This window comes from Cavia porcellus, unplaced genomic scaffold, assembly GCF_034190915.1.
Source record: "Cavia porcellus strain 051 isolate PalLab524CR breed Dunkin Hartley unplaced genomic scaffold, mCavPor4.1 scaffold_1, whole genome shotgun sequence".
Lineage (NCBI taxonomy): Eukaryota > Metazoa > Chordata > Mammalia > Rodentia > Caviidae > Cavia > Cavia porcellus.
The window spans coordinates 45,857,668-45,878,509 of record NW_026947484.1 but is presented as its reverse complement, the minus strand read 5'-3'; the positions used below and the strand labels follow the sequence as shown (position 1 = coordinate 45,878,509).

The window sequence follows — 20,842 nt, the reverse complement described above, 5'->3', positions numbered from 1 at the left end:
TAGGAAGCTGAAGACAAGGGTCTGAGTGACTGTGGATGCCATGTTTCAGGACTGTCATGGTCTTCTTCTCCACCATGCTATTGTATATGTGTGTCCCCCAACTGGAGGACCTTATTAGAATCCAATGCCACTTCCTGCCATTCCCTTACTGTCTAATGTGTGCATATTTTGGCTTCCCCAAGAAGGAATGACACATTCCTCAACCTCAAGGGTAAGAACTATGGTTGAAATTTGTTTTGAACATCAAGGCAGTCCTGGGCATAGAATAGTTGTTCATTCTTTTTTCTCTTTTTGCATCCATTTCCTCTTCTTTCATATGTTCCATAAGGAGAAGTGAAAAGAAAATCCTAATTCCTACTGAGGGTTTCTCAAGAGTAAATCCTGTGCATTTTCTCCTTTATTTCTGGGTTCTTACCAACAACATCTTGCTGCTAAAACTCCCAGGCCTTGCTCTGTGTGTCCGGATCTCATACATTTCCCTTCCTCCTTCTACCGTTCTTACCATCTGCCCTTCTTTGGACCCTAGAAAGAGTAAGATGTTCCTTTTTTACACCCAGACAGTACATGGACTGCACTGTTAGCTGGTAACCTGCTTTCACCGATGACTCACCCCAACTTACTTGGACCATTCTGCTGAGTTCATGTGGTCTGAGGGATCAACAAGACCTCCATGAGAGAAGCTGAAAGGCACTGGCAGTTGCTACTGGAAATTTTTGGCTGTTCTGTGGGTAAGAAATAAGGTATACCCAACTATGACTTGTGGGGAGGGAGACTGAAGATGGTGAGAGGCTTGGGCTTTCCTTGGCCAGGAAAAGTAGGAGACTGCTCTTCAGATCCCAGAAAATTTACAAAACCTGAATTCATATTCAGTTTTTCACATTCCCATCTTCCCTCTCCTGACTCTAATTCATTTTATTAATTCTCTCCAATTCCTAACTGTAAGTTGATCTTACAAAGTTGCCTTAGAAAGAAGAAACAAGGAGTAACATTCTCTTTCCTCAATTATCCTTTAGTTAGCTTATTAAAAGCTTTTATGCAGGTGAAAAACTCAGGTTAATACTATGAAATGCAGCAAAAGACCTCTCGAAAATGTTACATCCACACACTTGGGGGAAGCCCAGATCCCCTCCAAAATCGGAGTTAAAAGCAGAAACACACAAACTGCAACAGATAAGACTGAAGTTTGGTTTGTAGAAGGTGTTATCTCTGGGGAAATATCTACATCTCTTCATTTTTCCTTGTATCCCATGCAATATAGAATGGATGCCCGGCCTCTATGTACGCTGTTATTTTTGTTTAATGGACAAAGCTTAAGTGATGGAGTCTCTGCTTTTTCCCCAACAACTCTAGTCTGGATGAAGACTCAGCCTTCACCCAGCACCGTAACTGTAGGAGCATTGTGTCGAAGAAAGGCGGGCCCCAAAGGCTCTCTCCACAAAGCTTGCGTCTTGCAGCAGCCAAGCTGCCTCTCCCTCCTCCACATCGAAGCCGGAGGGGGCCCAGTTCCAAGTCCCCACACGAACTCCACCCCGTTTGTTCCTCTCAAGAAACTGTGTCTTGTGTTTCTCTAATTACACAACCACCAGCAAGTCTGACCTTCCTCCATGGAGCAAATGTGACCTCCAGTATCTCCTGAGCCCAAGATATCGCAGCTTTAAACTAGCAAGCCATGCATCCTTCGGAAAGATTTTTGCCTGGAGTGATAACTAGGAGGAGGAGGCTGCCAGAGGCAGAGTAGGATCAGGAAGCCACCTCTTCATTCTTATCTCTTAAGACCGCCAGCTGTTTGAGTGCCCGGTGCACACCATCGTCTTATTTTTAAGATGACACCTATGTAAGTATTCTGGTAGCAGATTAATGAGTGCTCCGTGCTGCTGTCCTATAACTGGACAATCGCGCTCATGGCATGTGGGTGTGTTTACCTGAAAGCATTAAAAAGAGAAAGAGAAGCATGACGTGCTTCTTCTTATTTATCGTGTGCACTGTGCCAAATGAAGAGTTTGGATTTTAAAATAAGCGATCTGCTTTCATTAAAAAAAAAAAAACCTATTTGGGGATGAATGTAGGTTTGCATAAATTGTAAGAAATAACAGCGATCCCCTAATGGGATCACCCACTTTTCTCCCCAATGGTAACATTTGGCCTTGCCTAACTGTAGCAAGATAGCACAATCAGGAAGTGAGCTTAATACAAAGGGCCTTATTCACATTTTGTCCGTGTTTCAAGCGCTCGTGTGCGTGTGTGTGCGTATGTGTTTAGTTCTGTGCAGTTTTGCCACCTATCTGATTCGCTTCGGAAGCCCAGCTCTGCCCAGTGCTTTCCATGTGTTCTCTAGCGAGGTCTCTGGATCCAGGGAGATCTGGTTTCCTCTTTGCACGGTGCTCTAACGGCTGCCTCCTCTGGGTAGCTGCGGTGAGGTCTCTCTGCGAAGATCAGTTCTGCAGCGGCGTTTCCAGCACACTGGATTCCCAGTGACTGCCGGCTGCCGCCCGTCTTAGCTTGTGTTCTGCTTAACAGCGGGAGCTTTCTTCAGCTTTCTTCGCGGAAATAACCAGACTTGTGGGTGGTATCAAGTCGTTTAAGCGTGTAGCTCGCAGTGGACCCTGCGTGTTGGCTCGGGCCGTCACCCCTGGGTGGACTTGGGATCCGTTCTGGCCGCACTGAGGTAGAAGTGCGGGACGGAGAGGGGTTGAAAAGGGTTTTGCGAGAGGAGGGTGGGAGGATGCGGCGAATGCCCGGGACCCGCCGACCTGGGAACAGACTCCAAGAGGTTTGGTCCGGACCAGTGCAGTGTCGCCGAGGGTCCGAGGCGCCCTCACCTGGCTCATGGGGGCGGCGACCTGCGAGGACGCGGCGGCACGTGCGGTGCCACCGACGTGCAGGAGGAGGTTCAGGGTCTCCGGCAGACTCTGACGCCCCCTGGATGCTTCTCCCTACTACGGCCAGGGGCTCCCTGGGGCTGGGAACTCTAGGGCTGCCCGAGGTTTTGCAAACGGGGATCTGAGTCCTCGCACTAGGGTCCCGCAGGAGGCAGCAACCCGGGGCCCGGGTCGCGTCCAGAAGTCAGGGTGACCGGCGGGCAGAGGTCCCTCCGCGCGCTCCCCGCCGGCGTCCGCGAGCTAGATCTCCGGGGCCGGGCTCCCGGGCGGCGCCACCCGCTCCTCCCCCGGCCGGCGTCGCCTGGCTCCTCCTCCGCGCGGCCCTGCGCTTCCTCCTGGCGTCCGGAGCTCGGGGTGGCGGCGGCTGAGCGGGGAGCTGAGCTCAGGGCGCGGCCGCCTGCTGCCGCCCGCCGAGCTCGAAGCACCGCGCCATGGTTCCCGCGGCGGCGCCGGGCGCCTGAGCCCCGGTAGGCGGTGAGCGGGGGCCGCGGCGCGGGGACCGCGGCTGGGGGCGCGCAGAGGCCTCGCGCTGCCCGGGCGCCGTCGCGGGGCCCCAGCGCCCTCCAGGGCTGCCCCCGGGTCTCGGGCCGGCGCCGGAGGAAGGGGTGGCCGGGCCGGTGGCTCGGGGACGCGCGGGGAGGAGGGGCGGCGGGGCGCGGAGCCGGAGAAGGGGGAGGAGGAGGAGGAGGAGGAGGAGAGGAGCAGGAGGATGCGGCCCGCGCCCGCCGCGCTTTTGTACGCGCGGCCCCTTACAAATGGAAATGACGCGCGCGCGGGTCCCCGAGCGCGTCCTTTTGAAGGACGCCCGCCCGGAACCGCGGCGCCGGCTGCCGAGGGTCGTCGCGCGCCCCGAGCCCTAACAAAGCGCCCTGCTTGCTTTGCAGAGCGCGGGAGGCAGGCGGCCGGCTGTGCGGGCGCTGCGGAGAGGCCGACCGAAGGTAGGCGGCGGGTCGGGGAGCGGGGGCGCGCTGCCGCCCGGGGACACCGGCGGCTGTCGGGAGCCCGGTGGGTCAGGTCCGTCCCTGGTGACCGCGCTCTGGCCCCGGCGGGTGGCGTGGAGCTGAAAGATGCTGCCGTGCGTTGGTCCTGGAACGGACCTGAGCCCCAGATCGGGCAGAAGGGTGCCCATCCCATGGGTCAGTGCCCCGTGACGGGGGCTGAAGAGAGACCTGCGTGGGCGCCCCGAGGGGACAACCTCGGCTGTGAGCGCAGAGCTGTTGGAAGCCTTTAAAGTGGAGATGGTGGAAGGTGTGTGGGGTCCAGGCAGGTGCACAGGCTTTCCCGATGCGAGAAGGGGGACACTCGGGGTCATTGCGCTAAGGCTGTGGTAACCGGAGGAGCTGGTGGAAAGTGGGCGATGAAGTAGGACCTTAGGGGAGGTGTATGCGGGGATCCAGGTCTAAGCTTGTTACCAAACCGCCCCACACACAAGCACTGAACCGGTGAGGGAACAATCACGGCTTAAAGCTCCTGGGTAAAATTGGTGAGAGGGAGATGGACAGTTGTCCTGGACACAGCCCTGACAAACTAGATTTAAGGGCAAATCGAATGGGTGCTGGAAATGTTGCCACTTCGCTTTCCTAAACAGTGTAGTGATGGTGACATCCTCAGCTCTCTCTAGTTAACTGGGATAGATCTCCCTCCTAATGTAGAGGAATTATTGAGACAGGATTGCCGTCTGACTAAACTCCTGAGTTCATTAAATCAAATCAAATTGCCTAGTTGCCTTAGGGGAATGAGAGGGTAGCTTTTGAAGGTAAGAATTCTGATGAAGTCCAGCATGGCTCAGGAACTGGACTCCTGGGACGGGAAGATCTTTCTGCTGGGCTTCTTTAGATAATATTAACGTAAATGTGCCTGTCTAAATGCTTCCCCGGGCTCGACGGTCTGCAAAGAACTGTATTTTTTTCAATCGGCATAGCTTTATCTTGAGGCTTCTCTAGTAGTGAGCATATATTGGTGACTGAGCTGGAATATTGGATAATCTTGCAGTGGAGCTGAAGGTAGCTGTGAAATTCCCAGAGTGCGTAAGAATGACATTTCAGGGTGGTTGAAAAATGAGTTCATGTGGTCTCTTCCGCTGTCCTGTTCTTCAGAAGGTGATTGTGAACTTCTGAGGGGCTTTGTTTCTCTTCACCTGTTCTGTGGGGTTTCTTTGGAAGCAAGTATTCTGAGCTACTTTGTACACAAAGCAAATGGGTTAGAGACCTAAGCAGCCCAGGAAAGGGCTTCACTGAGGCTAGAAGAGGAAGCCATCATAAGCAAGGTCTTGGCATGAAAATGTCAAGGATCAGTCATTTTAATAGGCACTTGCTCAGAATGGTCTGGGTTTCTTTTTTCTTATTCCTGTTTTCATTTTAGATATGTAATGCCCCTTAACATCAAAAGATGTCAACTCACTTGGGGAGACTAGGGCTCCAATGAATTCTGAACAGCCAATCTTAATTTAATAGGCAGTGTTCTTATCATGAGTCAAATGATGTTCAAATAAATTGTTTTAAATGTCACTGCAAATGACTTTCTAAACCAGCATTTTGCCAGTCTTGATGCTTCCATTTTACGTTGATAATGAAAATACATTTAATCGGCTTTACATTGATAAAGGGTTTGCAAGTTTAAGGAAAGCTCAGAGCCTTTTCAGAAGGCTTCTTTTGTATAGATGTCTATTCTTTTGTAAGCCAATAAGTAATTCGGTTTGAATTCTGGCTGTTGCATCTCTTGGGTAGGGACTTGTGGGGAAGAGTTCCTGAATCTTGCAAAAAGATATTTTTCTCATTTACTCATAGGATGAAATTTTTAGAAGATAATAGTATTTTATGAAGATGAACAACTTTGTTGGAAATTAGTATGCTTAGTGCAGTTTGTGCCAGCAATGAGACAGCTTGGGAAAGATGACAAAGCATCTGTACCTAATTTAAAACACAAAATTGAGAGAATGGTGTTTACAGGTGTGAGAGTAGAAGCTCTTATACCCCAGGGAACTGTACTTGTAGCTTCAGCCAGCCTATATTGATTTGAATAAATATGGCTCAAAAAGTGAATTGTTATAAGCTTTCTCTTTTAGAAAAAAAAAACACAGCTTTGTTTTCTGCTCCTCTAATTTTACTTAGGAGTTGATTATAGGTTATTGAATCCACATTATGCTAAGCTAGTTTTTTTTCTTCCAGCTACTCTGCATTAACTACTTGATTGGGTAGTCCACCTGCTGTTGGTTTGACAAAAGCCTGGGTTGGATACAACCTTTAGGATAGTCAAACTATTAATGGTCATTTGTATTTTAAAGTAAATGCTAGTGGAATACTTTGAGTTCAAAGTTTCTAGTAGAGTTAGCAAAGGTTATTTTCTTTCAGATTTACATAAATGTTACTATATTTTCCCCTGTGCAGTGACATTTAAGCTTTTGTGTAATATTTTTATACCACAATTTTAAATCCATGGTGATACTGCATTTCTCTTGGGATCCAGCAAAAATAAGGTGCTGTTTGAGCAGAGACACAGCAGACAGTCATCAGCATGAGAGTGAGCAGTGGCTTTTGGCAGAAGTGTCCTATGCAAACATGCAGATGGGGGCAGTTGCTTTTTCTGTTGAGTTTTTGCTAAACTTACTCTCATTCCTATTTCCCATTCTACTGAAATTAATGCAAGGTGGTAAACTTGGAAATCTTTGCTGCAGATTAAAAACTCTGCAAAAGAGATAGAAGAAAAAGAAACATTGTACTCAGGGGGAGCATTAGCCTCCAACTTGCCAGAGGGAAAATTAAGGCGTTAATGAAAAGCCTCACCAAGAGCATTTGTCTGTGTTCATCACTTCTCTCCCGAAGTAAATTAGTCACTTAGTGGTCACTGCCTGGTCTGTGGACCCCCAAGAGCTATGTCTGAGCACTGGTTCGGAGTGTCTATTATGATCCTGGAAAGCCAAGAGGCTGAACCAAGAGGCGTTCAGACATTCCGCAGAGCTGTTCAGCTGCTGGACCATCTGGAGGGGAAATAAAAGGCTGGGCCAGGGGCTCTGGCATTGTGCTTATTTATTATTTGCTTTTCATTTGCCAGACTTTGTCCCCTTTCACTTCCTCTATCCCAGCTCATTGGCTGGGGTGCCGTTCTTACATGCTCTCTATACTCGGGATGCTAGCAGGTTCTTAGGTTCACATATGCCCTTCCTGCTGGCCTTCTGCTGGGAACTGCATTATTCCAGCCGTACCTCCACCCAGTTCCTTTGCAGTCCTCGATGGCTCTGTGACACCATCATCTGGGATTCCCGAGGGGCACATAACCACATAGATCCATAATGGACACCCTGTCAGAGCGCAGCGTTTTGGCAGCCTTGTGCTGAGGTTTTTGGAAGGAAGGTACTCCAAAAATTGTCATTCTGGGTGGCTGCTGGGTGGTAAATGTTTTGATTAATAGCTCTGTGCATCTGCCTCTTATTTAACTCGCCCCAGTTAGAATGCCAAAATACTGCCCACGCTGGCCCCTTTATCCAATAGGGTCATAAAAGCTTCTGACCATGTGATTGAGAAGGTTGTTGGTGAGGAAAGGCCCAGGTTTATGGCAGTCTTCATAAAACTGGAATTGTTCTTTGCAACTGGAAGGGAAATTTATTGCCCAGAAGCAAACTTTTAAAATCTCCAAGTAAGATTCTAGCCCCCTGAGGGTGCTAGTTAGGTGTCAACTCAGCAGGACATTAGATTACACATGTCAGATACAGTTACATATTTCTTAGGGGGAAGCAATGTAAATAGTTACCAGTTCCTGGCCAAACCCATTGTTGAAGATAAGGGGTTCTTCATGGTCATTTTATATAACAATTTATGACTTTCTGGTCCCAAATCCCAAAGCTGCTTTAGAAAAAGAGTGCTTATTCTGTCTGTTTCCCTAGAGCTTTGTATACTGTAATCATTAAATGGGCTTGAGGATGCAGGGAGAGATGACCCCACCTTTCCCCATTCTAGGCTAGAAAAGTGAGTGACCAGGAAGTGGTCCAGGGTGACTTGGTACTCAGTACTGTTTAGCTGGCTGACACACCAAGATGGTGATGTTGCCAGGGGCATTATTCCAGGGGTCTCCTTCCTGTGTTCTGTGTACACTGAGAGACGGTGTGCTTTAAAGTCACACTAGAGCTCAAGGCTTAGCTTGAGCTTATATTAGTTCTATATCCTTGGACAAGTTGCCTAAATTTCCCAAACTCCAGTTTCTGCCTCTTAAGTGGGTAGATATGTTGCTACTTCAAAGAATTGTGAAGATTAATATACATAAGCCAGACTCCTAGCAAACGCTCAGAAGTAAATAGATGGTAATAGTTTCTTTTGCATTCCTAGCTACATTTCAGTCTTTCTGGTTTTGGCACTAACAGATAGCAGTAATCTGCCCTGAAAGATCAAGGAAGTGCTGAACCTCACCTGCCACCCTCCTCATGTAGTAATAGAATGATGATTATATACATTGTACTCTCACTGTCCAAGCTCTGTTCTGTGCAGCTCACATCTCCTGCTCTGCTCCATGGGAGGTAGGTTTATGGCTGGTTAACTTGAGTTGTTCTCCCAAGTGTATGCCTCCTTCATCAGCCTCAGGCATTTTCCTTGGTGGTTTCTCAATTCTCCTGTTGTGTCCACTTTCTCTGGGATTGATCACTCATACACCTGCCATCCTTAACCCTCAGAACAGTCTTTCCAGATGGGTACAGCATGTTATTCTCATAAAGAACTTGACGAAGTGTTTTAGCAGATTCTCCTCCAAAGTTTCATCCCATAGGAACAACAACAACCAAAAATGCAGCCGTAGTTTGTGAGTGCATTAGCTTCATTAATAACCTGTTGAATTAAGCTTCCAAGTGGTTCTGTGTAGTACGGTTTGGTAGTCAGTGGTGGCCCCCTCTTCAGCTTGGTCATGTCTAAGACTGAAAATGCCCTGCAAAAGAGCAGAAAAGGGGAAATGAATGTGTGCTTGTGGAAAAAAATGGGTATTTTGAAACATTTTTGTTTGCTCATTTCTATACAGCCCATTTAGGGTAAGTTTCCTCTCAAAGAATAGCCTTATAGCAAGCCAGTCCTTGGTTTTATTGAGTCCCTGGTGTGCTATTCATTTTGTAGATGACATATAAGAAATAGAGGGTGTGGACCTTACCCTTTGAGAAGTTTCTATGAAGTGCAGAGAAAAAATTCTTGCACATGAAATTACTGATGAACATTTGGAGAACATTATCAACCCACAAAATGCTCTGGCTGCCAGATGAGCAGTGACAACTTGTCACCATGGGTGACATCTTCTGGAGGTTTCTGCAGCAGCATTTGTCCTGGGGGTGGGACTTCCCCCACCACCCTTCAGTCAAAGGAATATTTTCTTAAGCTAGTGTCTTGGGAAGGAGAAGATAAAGGAGAGAGATAAGAAAGGAAACATGGGATTAAGTGAAAGAAGTTTGTTTTCATGAAATCCGGTTCCTCCTCAAAGCAGGGCATGATAGCTTATCAAATTCAAAGCAGCAAATAAGATCAGAACTTCTTCGGTACAGTTATGAATTCTGTTGCTCTTTCATTAAATGGACAAGTTGTTACCCCTTAAAAATAATTTTGTAAAAAGGAAGTGTTATGACTGTTTTTTTTTTTTTTTGCTTTTAAATATGAAAAATCAAAGGTACAATACTTTGGTTTTGCTTAAGTTGATCAGATGATGGCCCAGGGGACCCAAAAACTCCGAGTGAGCCTGAGAGCTGTGGCAACACAGAAAATCCCAGAGCATCTCAGATTTTCAGCAGAACTAAGTTGACAATTAGCTGGCAGACCCTAGGTGAATCTCATTAGCCAAGCCTTGGCCTTGTCTGAACTGCTACCTCTTGTGGCTTTGCGCTTTGTATTTCTTTTCTGCTGCTTTGATGTTTATATAGCACTCTGAACATATTTGGAAAACATTTACATAGTGATTAGTTAAACCAGCAGACCAACCCTGGGAAGGCAGCCAGTGCCAACAGCACCTTAGCAATAGAAAAACTGCTAATAGGAGAAGAGACCTCCCAAGACCCAGAGCGGGCCCTAACTGTGCCATGTGGCTTTAATAAATGGCCTGTGTAAACAATGAGCTTGTGGCAGAACTGGTCAAACTCATCTTCTGAATCTACCTAGTTTTGCTAAGGCCTTGGCTCTATTTTGCTTGTCATGTTGTGAGCAGTTGATTTGAAAAGAAAGCAAGCAGTCTAGAGCAGTGATGGTGAACCTTTTAAAGTTTTCAGTGGGTACGAGTGCCCTAGCTTGCCACCACTGGCCTAGAGCAGTACTACTGATAGATCACTGAAAGCACTTTTGCCTTCAGCTCTGGCTGTGTTCAACATCTTAACTTACCTGTTGCCCACGTAGTAATGATCTGCACTCTGGAACACCACCTGACTCAGGGAGTTTCTGAGCCAGGGGTTGGTTTAGGAAAAAGTGCTGCTTTTGCTGTCATGGCAGGGTTGGGAGTTGAACCCAGGCTAAGCACACACACTACCTCACAGCTGCTCCTCCTGCCCTTCATTAAAGGTGCTGCTTTGTGTAGACCAGGGCTGGCTGAGAGCCTTGTTGCTGAAGGCTGAGGTCACCGTCTCAAGGGAACGTATTGTGCTTAGCATCCATTACATCATGGCCTGGTTTCTTCCAGATGTGCAGATTTCAAGCCTGCATTGGAAGCTCTGCCACATGAAAAATCAGTTATCGTGCAAGGAAAAAAATATTTTAAAGTGTCAAGTTCCTGGAATTTTACAATAGGTATTTTTAGTAAAAACATGACTCAGAGTTATTGATGACTCCAGGTTTTTAACCCATCCTAAGGAGAGTGGTGAAATTATGGACAGCCTTGGGATGGGTCAGAGAGACAACAGAGGGGCAGCCCAGGGGTACAGGGTGAGGCAATTGAGATGGGGGAGGCACCCCAAGTTGGTGCAGGTCATACACATCTTTGTACAAGGCAGCCCATGGCTCCTTCAGACTTCCTGTTAGAAAGACTGGGGTGGTGTTTTCCCCTTCCTAGGCAACTAAGCCTTAGCACAAGCTCCTTGGGACTCCATGGAGCTTCGGGGAATACTCTTCTGTCACACCTCCTGTAATTGCACCAATGAAGTTAATTGAGTTGCTTTTGGAAGGGCTTGTATAAAAGGCATCTGGTCTCATGTAAACAGGGAGGTGGTTTTGTAGCAGACGTGTTCAGCTAGTGGCTCTCTCTGCAGCCCTCCTATGTATCTATCCCAGGGGCATTGAGGCTGGACGAAAGAAAGCTAATCTGGGAGGCCAGGTTGCCCGATGGCAGCATCTGGGCTGGCGTCAGGAGCTTGCTGACTTTCGAGAAGGCCCTGGCTGTGGAGTCAGTTGGAGCTACCAGTCTGCTCATTGACCTCACTGTCAGAAATGGCCTGTCACCTTTTTAAAGGGCTGGCCAGATGAGCTGACAGAGAGAGAGCAGCTCTTGGGCTTGGATTTGCAGATTAGCCCCCTATCTGGGCAGAAGAGGGAATATTCCGCCTGTGTGACCCCCTTGTTCTGGTAATGATCTGCCCCTGGTGTGACTGTGTGACCATGGCTGAGAACTACTAGAGAGCCCTGTGGGGTGTCCTAGAAATAGAATGCTGTACATTCAGAGGGGTGTTGGCTGGCCCGGTAAGTGTGCCAAAACTGACCTGCCCCAACCTGCCCTTGTCTCTGTCCTGCACAGGTGAGCGCTGTGGGCTATGGGATGGATGAGCTGGAGCAGGACCAGCATGAGGCCCGACTCAAGGAGCTGTTTGACAGTTTTGACACCACAGGCACCGGGTCCTTGGGACAGGAGGAGCTCACCGACCTTTGCCACATGCTGAGCTTGGAGGAAGTGGCCCCGGTGCTGCAGCAGACGCTGCTTCAGGACAATCTCCTGGGCAGGGTAAGGTTTGAGGGACAGCAGAATCCAGGGGGGAAGTGGGTGTGGTTTCTGTTGAGGTGGGAAGAGTGGTGTAAGCCAAGTGTGTTGCAACTTGTTTCCTGCAACCTGACCGTTAACCAGGGACGAAAGAAACATGTAATGGGTATGACATAACAGCATAGTTGCTCAGGTGATAAGGGCCTGCCTTCGTTTGTGACCTGGAGTTGAGTGGTGGCACTGAGCATCCTGGGTAGTTGAGGGGACATTTCCCCACCAATTCTTATGCATCAGTTCCTTAGCACCACCTGCACCCCAGGAAAGAAAGGAGGAGGCAAGATTTCAGTGGAAAAGAGGAAGGAAAGTATAGTAAGAAAACTGCCTCTCCCAGGGAGAGGGGATTTCTGTTACAGTTTTCATTCTTAATAAAACTATTCCTTGTGTGGATTGTTTCTGGGCAAAGTATTAATTAAGCCTTCCCTCCAGGAAATAGACAGGAGAGTTTAGTAACTACAGCCTGGCTTCATTTAAAACCCAGCACGCCTCACTTCCAGCAGGGACAGGTGTGTGCGCCAATGACGGTGTGCGCATTTGACAACACACAGCCGTGACTTCCCAGCAGTTAAGGCACAGAAAGGTTCCGGGGGTGAACTGGGGTCTTTTCCCCCGCTTTGCTGATAATAGGGAGGGCATCTGATCTGTCACAACTCGAGATTGCCTTCTGTTCCCCTAACAGCAATTCATGGCATCAGTTAGATGCCTTTAAGTAGTCTTTTGCTCTTGGTTTTTGATATGGACCAGAAAATAAAAAAAAAAGCAGTACTTTCTGAGCTCTGTTGCTAATGTTGGCAGCGCTTTGCAAACAGTGGTTTATGTCATGCAGTGTAAATTGAGGAAGTCGTGAAGCTTAGCTTGTGTCTGATGGCCGAACTTCCTTTTCTTCCTTTTGTTTTCAGCCTCTTGGCTTATGAGTCAGTGACATGAGATACATTACCGTGGATTGGTTCGTTGTCGCCCAGGAGACAGAAGTAGCGCTAGCCCTGTAATTAATATACAAAAGATAATATTCTCAGGGGCTTGGTGCCATGAATGTGGTGTCAAAGAGAGCTCAAGCTTAAAAGAAATGTGAGTTCTTGCAGAAACTCGGCCATTCCTGGCCATTTCAGAGGGGGATGACTAGCTGCCATGTAGTCCCTAGAAAATGCTAAAGTCTTGCCTTGAAAGCAGCAAAAATAGGAACATTGAAAACTGAGTCATTTGGTCCTCGTTCTGTAGTGCCCTGAGATGATTTCAAATTCTGCCCAATTTAGACACATTGGGGCGCCAGAGTGGGTCTACCCAGCTGATCCTTGGGCGTCTCAGACTCTGTATGAGGAAGGACAGTGGAGGGCAGGTGTGTTTTAATGCTCATGGAAGCCTGCGAAGATGTACTATGACTGACAGTTTCCTTGAGCGGGCAGTCGACATCAGTAAGGAGACCTCTGCTAAAAACCAGCTGTGCCTTGGCAGCTAATTATGGTTGCTTCCCAGATGTTGCTCCTCTTCACCTTCCCTCGGGATACTGAAACTGGGAAACAGTTATCGATTGATTTGTGAGTGACCTGACACCACCAGCCTTTTACATTTGCTATTTTCCTGCATAATGAATATCTAAGTGGTCTATCGTGTGATATTTACTTAGTCGGTGATACAAGTTAAATAGATGTTTGCATGTGGAATTCACGTGGGAGGTCCCTGGCACTCGTCTTGAGAACAGAATTGGCATGAATTAATGCACAACGGTTAAATTTGCAGTTTTTCATGAGACTGAATCATTCTCCTCAGATGATCACATCAGATCAGCCATATGCTGTTAAGATATTCTGTATGCTCTGTAATTTTAAATTACAAAGGGAAAAAAAATCCTTAGAATCCTGGAGCAATCTGATTTTGCTGTCACCTTTGTGATACATTGAATAATGGTCATAAGTCATAAGATTATAAGATTTTTAGACAATGAATGTAATTTGTACACGACACACAGTAATTACACATATTTATGGAATATAGCATGGGATTCCAATATAGATCCATGTGTGCAGTGAACATGATCACATCTGGGTAACTGACATATCTGTCACCTCACACATACATCATTTTCTTGTGTTCACAACTCAAAATCCTCTCTCTTCACCGTTGTGAAATATGCAGTTGTCATCAACCTTAGTTATCCTATAAGTTGTTTTTTATGCCTGTCATCTTCTCTTTAGGAGGCATAGAAAGACTTCTAAGAGTTAGTGCATTGGTTTAATAGGAGAAGGAGAAAAAGCAGGATGGCAAATCTGAATACATTCAACACCTATGTCCGTACTGTGCTGTGCATGTGTCCGGGGTATGGCTTTAAATTTATCCTTTTTTTTTTTTTTAATTTTTGGTGGAGATAGTGGGAAGACAAGGTCCTACTGTTTAGCTCAGGCTGGCCTGGAACTTACTATGTAGTCCAGGCTGGCCTCAAACTTAGGACAGTCCTCCTGCTTCAACCTCACAAGTACTGGAATTAACAGGTGTGCATCACTATGCCCAGTTTAATTTTATCTTTTAAATCTTAGTAAGTCTAATTTTTTTTTCAGGTACTGGGGGCTGAACGCAGGGCCTTTGCACTGAGCTACATCCCCAGCCTTCTTTTTATTTGTTTGTGTCTTGAGATGGAGTCTGAGGCTCTAAACTACCTTGGCCGGGTCTCTCAGTGATGAGATAACAGGAGCACCCACCACTTTTGGCTGCCTAATGTTTATTAGTTGTTCAGGAAAGCAATTCATCCCAGCACATGGGAGGCTGAGGCAGGAGAATTGCTGTGAGTTTAGGGCTAACCTGAGCTACAAAGTGAGTTCAAGGCCAGCCTGAACTGCATAACAAAGCCCTGTCTCAGGAAAACAAGGAAAGAAAAAAAAAGAGAGAGAAAGCTATTCAATTTGCCAACTTGGTGCATTTACTACTCAATCATTTTTCCACAAATTCATCAGTCTTGCTTTACAATTCGGGTCCATATTCTGCTGACCAAGGTGGTTACTACACAAGTGGTAACAGGTGTTTAAAACGCCTTGAGCTTGTGAAGCCCTGATCGGAAGGAACAGGGAGGTACTGCTGCGTGTTTCCTTTAGATTATCCAGAGAGCGCCATCTTGGTCTTTGTCATCAATTATGCACGTGTGAGTCGGGTGTGGCCCCAGCACAAGGTGCTCGAGACACTGAGGGGCTCCTACTCTGTCTAGGTCATGTCTCTGGTGGGTGAGAAGTGGAGAGAGCGAGTGCTGTATTAGCAAGATTTAAGAAAAGGAACTGTGTTAGTTCTCTTAGTTACTTTCTCATTGCTAGAACAAAATGGCCAGCACCCATGACTTAAAGGAGAAAAGGTTTATAGAGGCTTCAGTCCATGGTCAGCTGGGAAGGCAGGGCAGCATGGCGGAGGAGAAAGCTCAGGCATGGCCACCAGGAGCAGAGAGAGAGTGATCAAGGAGGAAGGAGGGCATTAGACCCGTCCAGCCACCCCCGTGAAGTCCCACCTGTGAGTCCATGAGGTTTTGGGGAGGAAATGTAGGTATAAACCATAATACTCTCCACCGAACCAAGTTTTCTTCCAAGCAACTGGTACCAGTTGTAGGTTCTTTTTTCTCATGTCTTTTTATTTTTATTTTTTATGCAAAGCAGGAAACAGCTTTGTTTTTTCTACACTACAGGTCTTGTAGGATTAACAAACTCTTCATCATTAGAGATTTAAGAATTGAGAGCAAATCTTTCAGCTGCTCTCCTGCCACAGGTCTGGAGATCTCCAGCAGAGAAGGGCATCCAGGTTGGCTTCGTGCCCCTTTCTCTGCTGTACTCTTCCACACCAGTGCTGTTTGTCTGACTGCCTCAAGCTCTTGCAGAGTGGGGTTTGGCGTGGGTGAGAGGGAGGGTGAGAGGCAGGAAAAATCTTACTTTTGTGTTCTCTGAGTGCACCGGATACCAGCAGGATCTTCTATGGATTTCCCAGGAAGTCTCCCACTGGGACATTTCCCAGCACCCCAGAGCCCTGGCAGTGTGCTGTCTGGCTGACCACACCTGACTGTCTCCTCTTCCCTGAACCTACTCTATCCTGAGGCAACACCTGTCCCGTGCCAGGCACTGTTGATTGATTTGGGTTTTGTAGCTGGCCTCTTAGACTGTGTATTCTTTTTTTGGAGGAAAAGAGGGTCAGTATATTTCACTCAACGTAATTCTTTTCACATTCTGGACAGTGTCCTTTTCCAAGATCCTGTAAGGCCAGCTACCTCCCATGGGTGCCCAAGGCCCTTGGGAAAACCCACTCATCTGAGACCTGTCTCAGTGCAAGTGCGTTCTGTTCTTGCTCTGTCTTTCTCACACAGGTGTGTCAGGCTCCAGGGTGAGGCTGCTCCCATGCACACAGGTGGGCTCTGAAAGCAGAAAAGTCTGCTTCGCTAGGTTTGAGGACAGAAAGGGCATCCTTGCACCGAGCCTGGTGACTGGATGTTACCTGCAATTGGCCCAAGAGGCACTGGCTCCCTGGGAGCAGCCTGCAGTGGACTGTGCTCTGAAGGGGCAGTAGTTGGTGGCTCCCTTGGGTTACTTTTCCACCAGGGCCTTCCTTTAGAGTACAGTGGACACCCAGTATCCTCTGTGCTTAGCTTAGGGTTCTATGTGTCTGTGTGTATCTTTGAAATTTATTCTCAGCAGTTTTGCAATGTACAATACACTACTTTAAACTATAGTCTCCATGCTGTGCGGCAGGTCTCAAGACAACAACAAAATAAAGCTCTATCCTATGTAGTAGATTTTTTCTATTCTCTGATCATCACCTCCTCACTCCTCCCACCACTGGCTTCTGATTATTCCCATTCTCCGTTCTGCTTGAGTTTGATTGTTTCAGATTCAGTATCTAAATGGGAATGTGTACTGTTTGCTTTCCATACCTGGCTTATTTCACTTACCCTAGTATTCTCTACACCCATCTACGCAGGAACAAATGACAGGAATTCCTTGTTTTTGAAGGCTGACTAATCTACCACTGTGTGAATAGCACATTTTCTTTACCCATTCACTGGCTGATGGATGTTTCTGGTTGATTCCATAACTTGGCTGTTGTAAAGAATTCTGCTGTGACTGTGGGGGTTGATGTCTCTTTAACAAACTAATTTCAGATCTTTTGAGTAAACACCTAGAAGAGGAGTCTCAGGGTCACTTAGCAATTCCATTTTGAGGTTTTGTTCCCATGATGGCTGTGCTAGTTACCCACCCACGAGCAGGGACAGGGTTTGTGTGCCTCCACACGTGCAGCTATTGTTGAGTATCCTGGCCCAGGGGAGCGGCACTGGGGAGGAGAGCCTAGTTAGGGGACCTTGGCCACTCTGCCGAAGACTCCAGTTCAGCAGTTACCCCTGAATCTTCTGATGACGTCTCAGCCCTGGAGGAGACCTTGTCACAGAACAAAAGGCTCATTAAAGTATTTTCCCTAACTCAGCACTGCGAGTTGCCCTCAGGCTGGTACCGAAGAGCTACAGATGCATTTAAAATGTCAATTATGACACTGGGAGCCATTCAAAGTTATAACCCTTACCTCCTGCCTCACCTGTGCCTTTTAAGTAAGGTTTCTACCAGCCTCTCTTTTATTTTAGAAATTAAGGCATAAAGAAGAAAATTTGCCTTGGTTTTATTGATGCCTTTAGTTGTAGTCATTTTAAATATGCATTTCCTTTCCTTATGCAACAGACCAGCTTGGAGACAGACCAGCCCCCTGTGCTCTTTAATAGAAATGTGGGTGCTAAGCTGCTCCTTAGAATGACAAGGCACATGGTAGCAGAACTCACTACTGGCTTCCAGCGAGTCCCATGGGTATGTGGACTTAGGCCATCAGAGGCACTTTGAGATTCTTAGCGTTAAAATTTGCTAGCTGTACAAACATACAATTTAGTTCAGCTTCCTACCTTTCAAAGTGCTTGATGTTCCTTTATAAGTACCATGATTAATTTCAAATGATAGGTCTGCTTCTTTGTTTTGTTTCCAATTCATTAAAAGCTTTCTAAGGTTTCTTTTTCTGACACATATTTAATCATTTCAGGAGTACGTCAGAAATAGAAGTACATTGCGGCCCTGATTATTTGAAGTTGTCCTCTATATAAAATTATACTCGATCATCAAATGCTGCCTATTTATAACTATCCTGTGATCCTGGTCCAGTGGCAAATTATTGATCTGAGACCTCTCAGACTTACTGCAGGAATGGTAGGAGGATTTCTCATGACAGCTCTCAAACGTCTAACTTTTTGCTGTATCTTATTATTTAACTTGACCTGTAAAGGTAATGATTGTTAGGTTTATTTTGTTTCATTTTGTTTTGTTTTTATTCCTGTATTGGTCTTTCTTTCCTGTAGAGGTCTCACTGGGGTTCATCAGAACTGCTAAGGCCCTCTGTCTCTGCATTTATAGGAAAGATCTTCTGACCAGGAGGCTGTGAGACCTGCTTTTCTGTGTTAGTGTTTTCTTATCAGACTCATTGTAAAAACAACGTTTAGGTTTTGCATCCTGTAAATCCTCAAGTCTTAGAGGTATTTTGTGTGATGGGAAGCAGGACAGAGAGGAGAGCTACTGGGAAGGCCTTGCCCTCTGGAAAAGCAGAAAGAAACACAGGTTTTAGACACCAGGGTTCAGTTAGCCTGTATGACAGACAAACCAGGCATCTAGAAAGGCTTGGTCAAGGTCAGACAGCCAATTTGAGGCAATGCGAGACTAGGATACTGGAGTTGCCAGTCTCAGGATTCGAAGGTACATCTGTTCAGTTTCCTGTGCTCCAAATATGCAAACAGGAATCTCATTCTCTGTTACCCTCCAAATACCACCATTATCACCATCACCACCCACCTCCATCACCATCACTACCATCACCACCACAGAGACAGTATGTTATTAGGGTACAGTCTTCGAGGTTAGACCTGGATTCACGCACTGACCCTCGTTGCTGTTAGCAGCTTGGCACGCCATTGTAAATACTCTGAGCCTCCTCTCCTTTGGCGTACGTGGGAAATATATTCCCTCCTATAAGATTAGGTGGTGACCAACAATAAATGCTGGAGAGGCTGTGGGGAAAAAGGAACTCTACTGCACTGTTGGTAGGAGTATAGACTGGTGCAACCATTGTGGAGGTCAGTCTGGAGATTTCTCAAAAAGCTGGGATTGGAAGTCCCATTTGTTCCAGCTATTCCACTGCTAGGCATATTCCCAGAAGAACTGAAAACATCATACCACAGTGATATATGTGCACCCATGTTTATAGCAGCACAATTCGTAATAGCCAGATCTTGGAAACAACCTAAGTGTCCATCAATTGAGGAATGGATTAAAAAAGTTGTGGTATTTTTATACAATGGAGTACTACTCAGCTATAAAGAAGGATCACATTGAGATATTTATAAATAAATGGGCACAGCTTGAGACCATACTCATAAGTGAAATAAATCAAACTCACATGTATGAATTCTGAATAGTTTCCCTAGTGTAAGAAATGATACAAATACATAAAAGTATGTGGTAATCATGATTCCCCATTATATGGCTTTGAAGCCTTATAAAGTTTTCACTCACTAATTGGAATGGTTTTATTCTGGACTGTTTGATATTATTGTCTGTGATAATATGAACAGCTATTTTGAAGAAAACAAGATGACATAATGGCTAGTGCTGATTTAGTATCATCTTGTTTTGAAGTCCCATCAAACTGTTGTTCTACTGTCTGCATTGCTTTTATCATGTTGTATCTTACTGGATTTTATTATATGTGATAGTATAAAGAATATTTTTATAGGCAAAGAGATAATATAGAAACTATTGTTCGTTTTCTGTTAGCTGGTTCTAAATACCTTCTAATACTTTCATCCTCTTGATGGTTTCACACTGTCTTGATACGTTTGATGCTATAGTATACGAAGTTATACTCAAATATTTCAAGGAAAGAGACACTATGGTAACTACTATTAAGTTGGGTTATCTTGTGGTGAAACACTGTTGCTTAAATTTTCTGTTCTGACCTGTATTGTTATGTTGTTATGTCCTCTTTTATCTCAATCTCTCTTTTTAAAATTTCTTTATTTTTTATTATTTTTTTAATTAAGGGAAAAATTTTTTAAAAATTAGCAGGCTATATTTTCTATTAACTCGATTTGAAGCCCTGAATTGCTTTCACTGTCTTGTTTTGACTGATTTTACTCTATTCTATTCTGTTTGATATTATCAATTTTGAGGGTATAGGCACCTTACTTTGAAGGCAATTCACTATGATGCCCATTCTGGTTTGACTATTATCTTCTTTTGAAGTTCAGTAATGTCTCCAGTGTTTAGGTTTTATTGGTTTTGTTCTGTACTGTTTTGTTCAATTTTATTGTACCTGATGATATAGGCAATTCTTTTTAAGGTAGCAAAAGGCATTATGGTAACCATGGTTAATTACCTTGTATTCTGTTTTTACATCATGTACTATGTCCATCCTTTGTTTTGACTGACTGCTTTATTTTGTCACATTTGGTTTTATTCTCTTCCAAAAAAAAGTAATAAGAACTGTGGGAGTAATAAAACCCAAAATGTGTAAGTGTTATTGTAAAAAAGAGAGGAAAAGAAAGTGCTCTAAAGGGCATAACTGCACGTGTGTTTAGGTGTGTAAGATAGATGACCATATTACTAAGTTTTTGTTGGATCATTGAATTCAACTGTTTGCATTGTCACTGTTTGAATGTCCACTTTGTATGCTTAATTTTGTAACTTGATCAAGTATTTCTAAGATGACAATATGGAATCTGTTAACTAGTGATTTCTTACTATTTTTTTTGAATTCTGTATTACTTGTACCCTTTTACTGGTTTGTTTTCTTTCAATAAATAAATAAATAAATAAATAGTGCTGGAAAACCAAACAAACAAAAAGATTAGGTGGTGGTTGAGTGACATTGTGTGTCCCAAGGGTTCATCATCCTGCCAGCACTAGTTAATCCACTTTCTCCCATTATATGCTCCACTCCTCCATGCCCATGTTCCCCAAGTGGGTCTTTGACAGTGACTTTCAGTAATGAGCTTCTAAAAAAGCTTGTTA

General features: G+C 45.5%; 1 protein-coding gene across 10 annotated transcripts in view; it reads left to right on the top strand.

Annotated features, from left to right (window-relative positions):
• The first annotated feature begins 1,305 nt into the window (after positions 1–1,305).
• The window catches only part of Nin (ninein), a 102,841-nt gene continuing 83,304 nt past the window's right edge, over positions 1,306–20,842 (top strand). For 7 of the 10 annotated variants that reach the window (XR_010046985.1, XR_010046984.1, XM_063247387.1 and 4 more), the window contains exons 1-3: positions 3,193–3,346; positions 3,764–3,817; positions 11,553–11,756. Coding sequence is in view for 8 of the 10 variants with exons in the window: in XM_063247387.1 (XP_063103457.1) it covers positions 11,574–11,756 (183 nt within the window). In the remaining 2 variants the exon portion in view is untranslated. Of the gene's footprint in view, positions 1,835–3,192; positions 3,354–3,763; positions 3,818–11,552; positions 11,757–20,842 lie in introns of those variants that run through there. The other 3 variants (XM_063247407.1, XM_063247374.1, XM_063247375.1) reach the window with 3 other exon arrangements.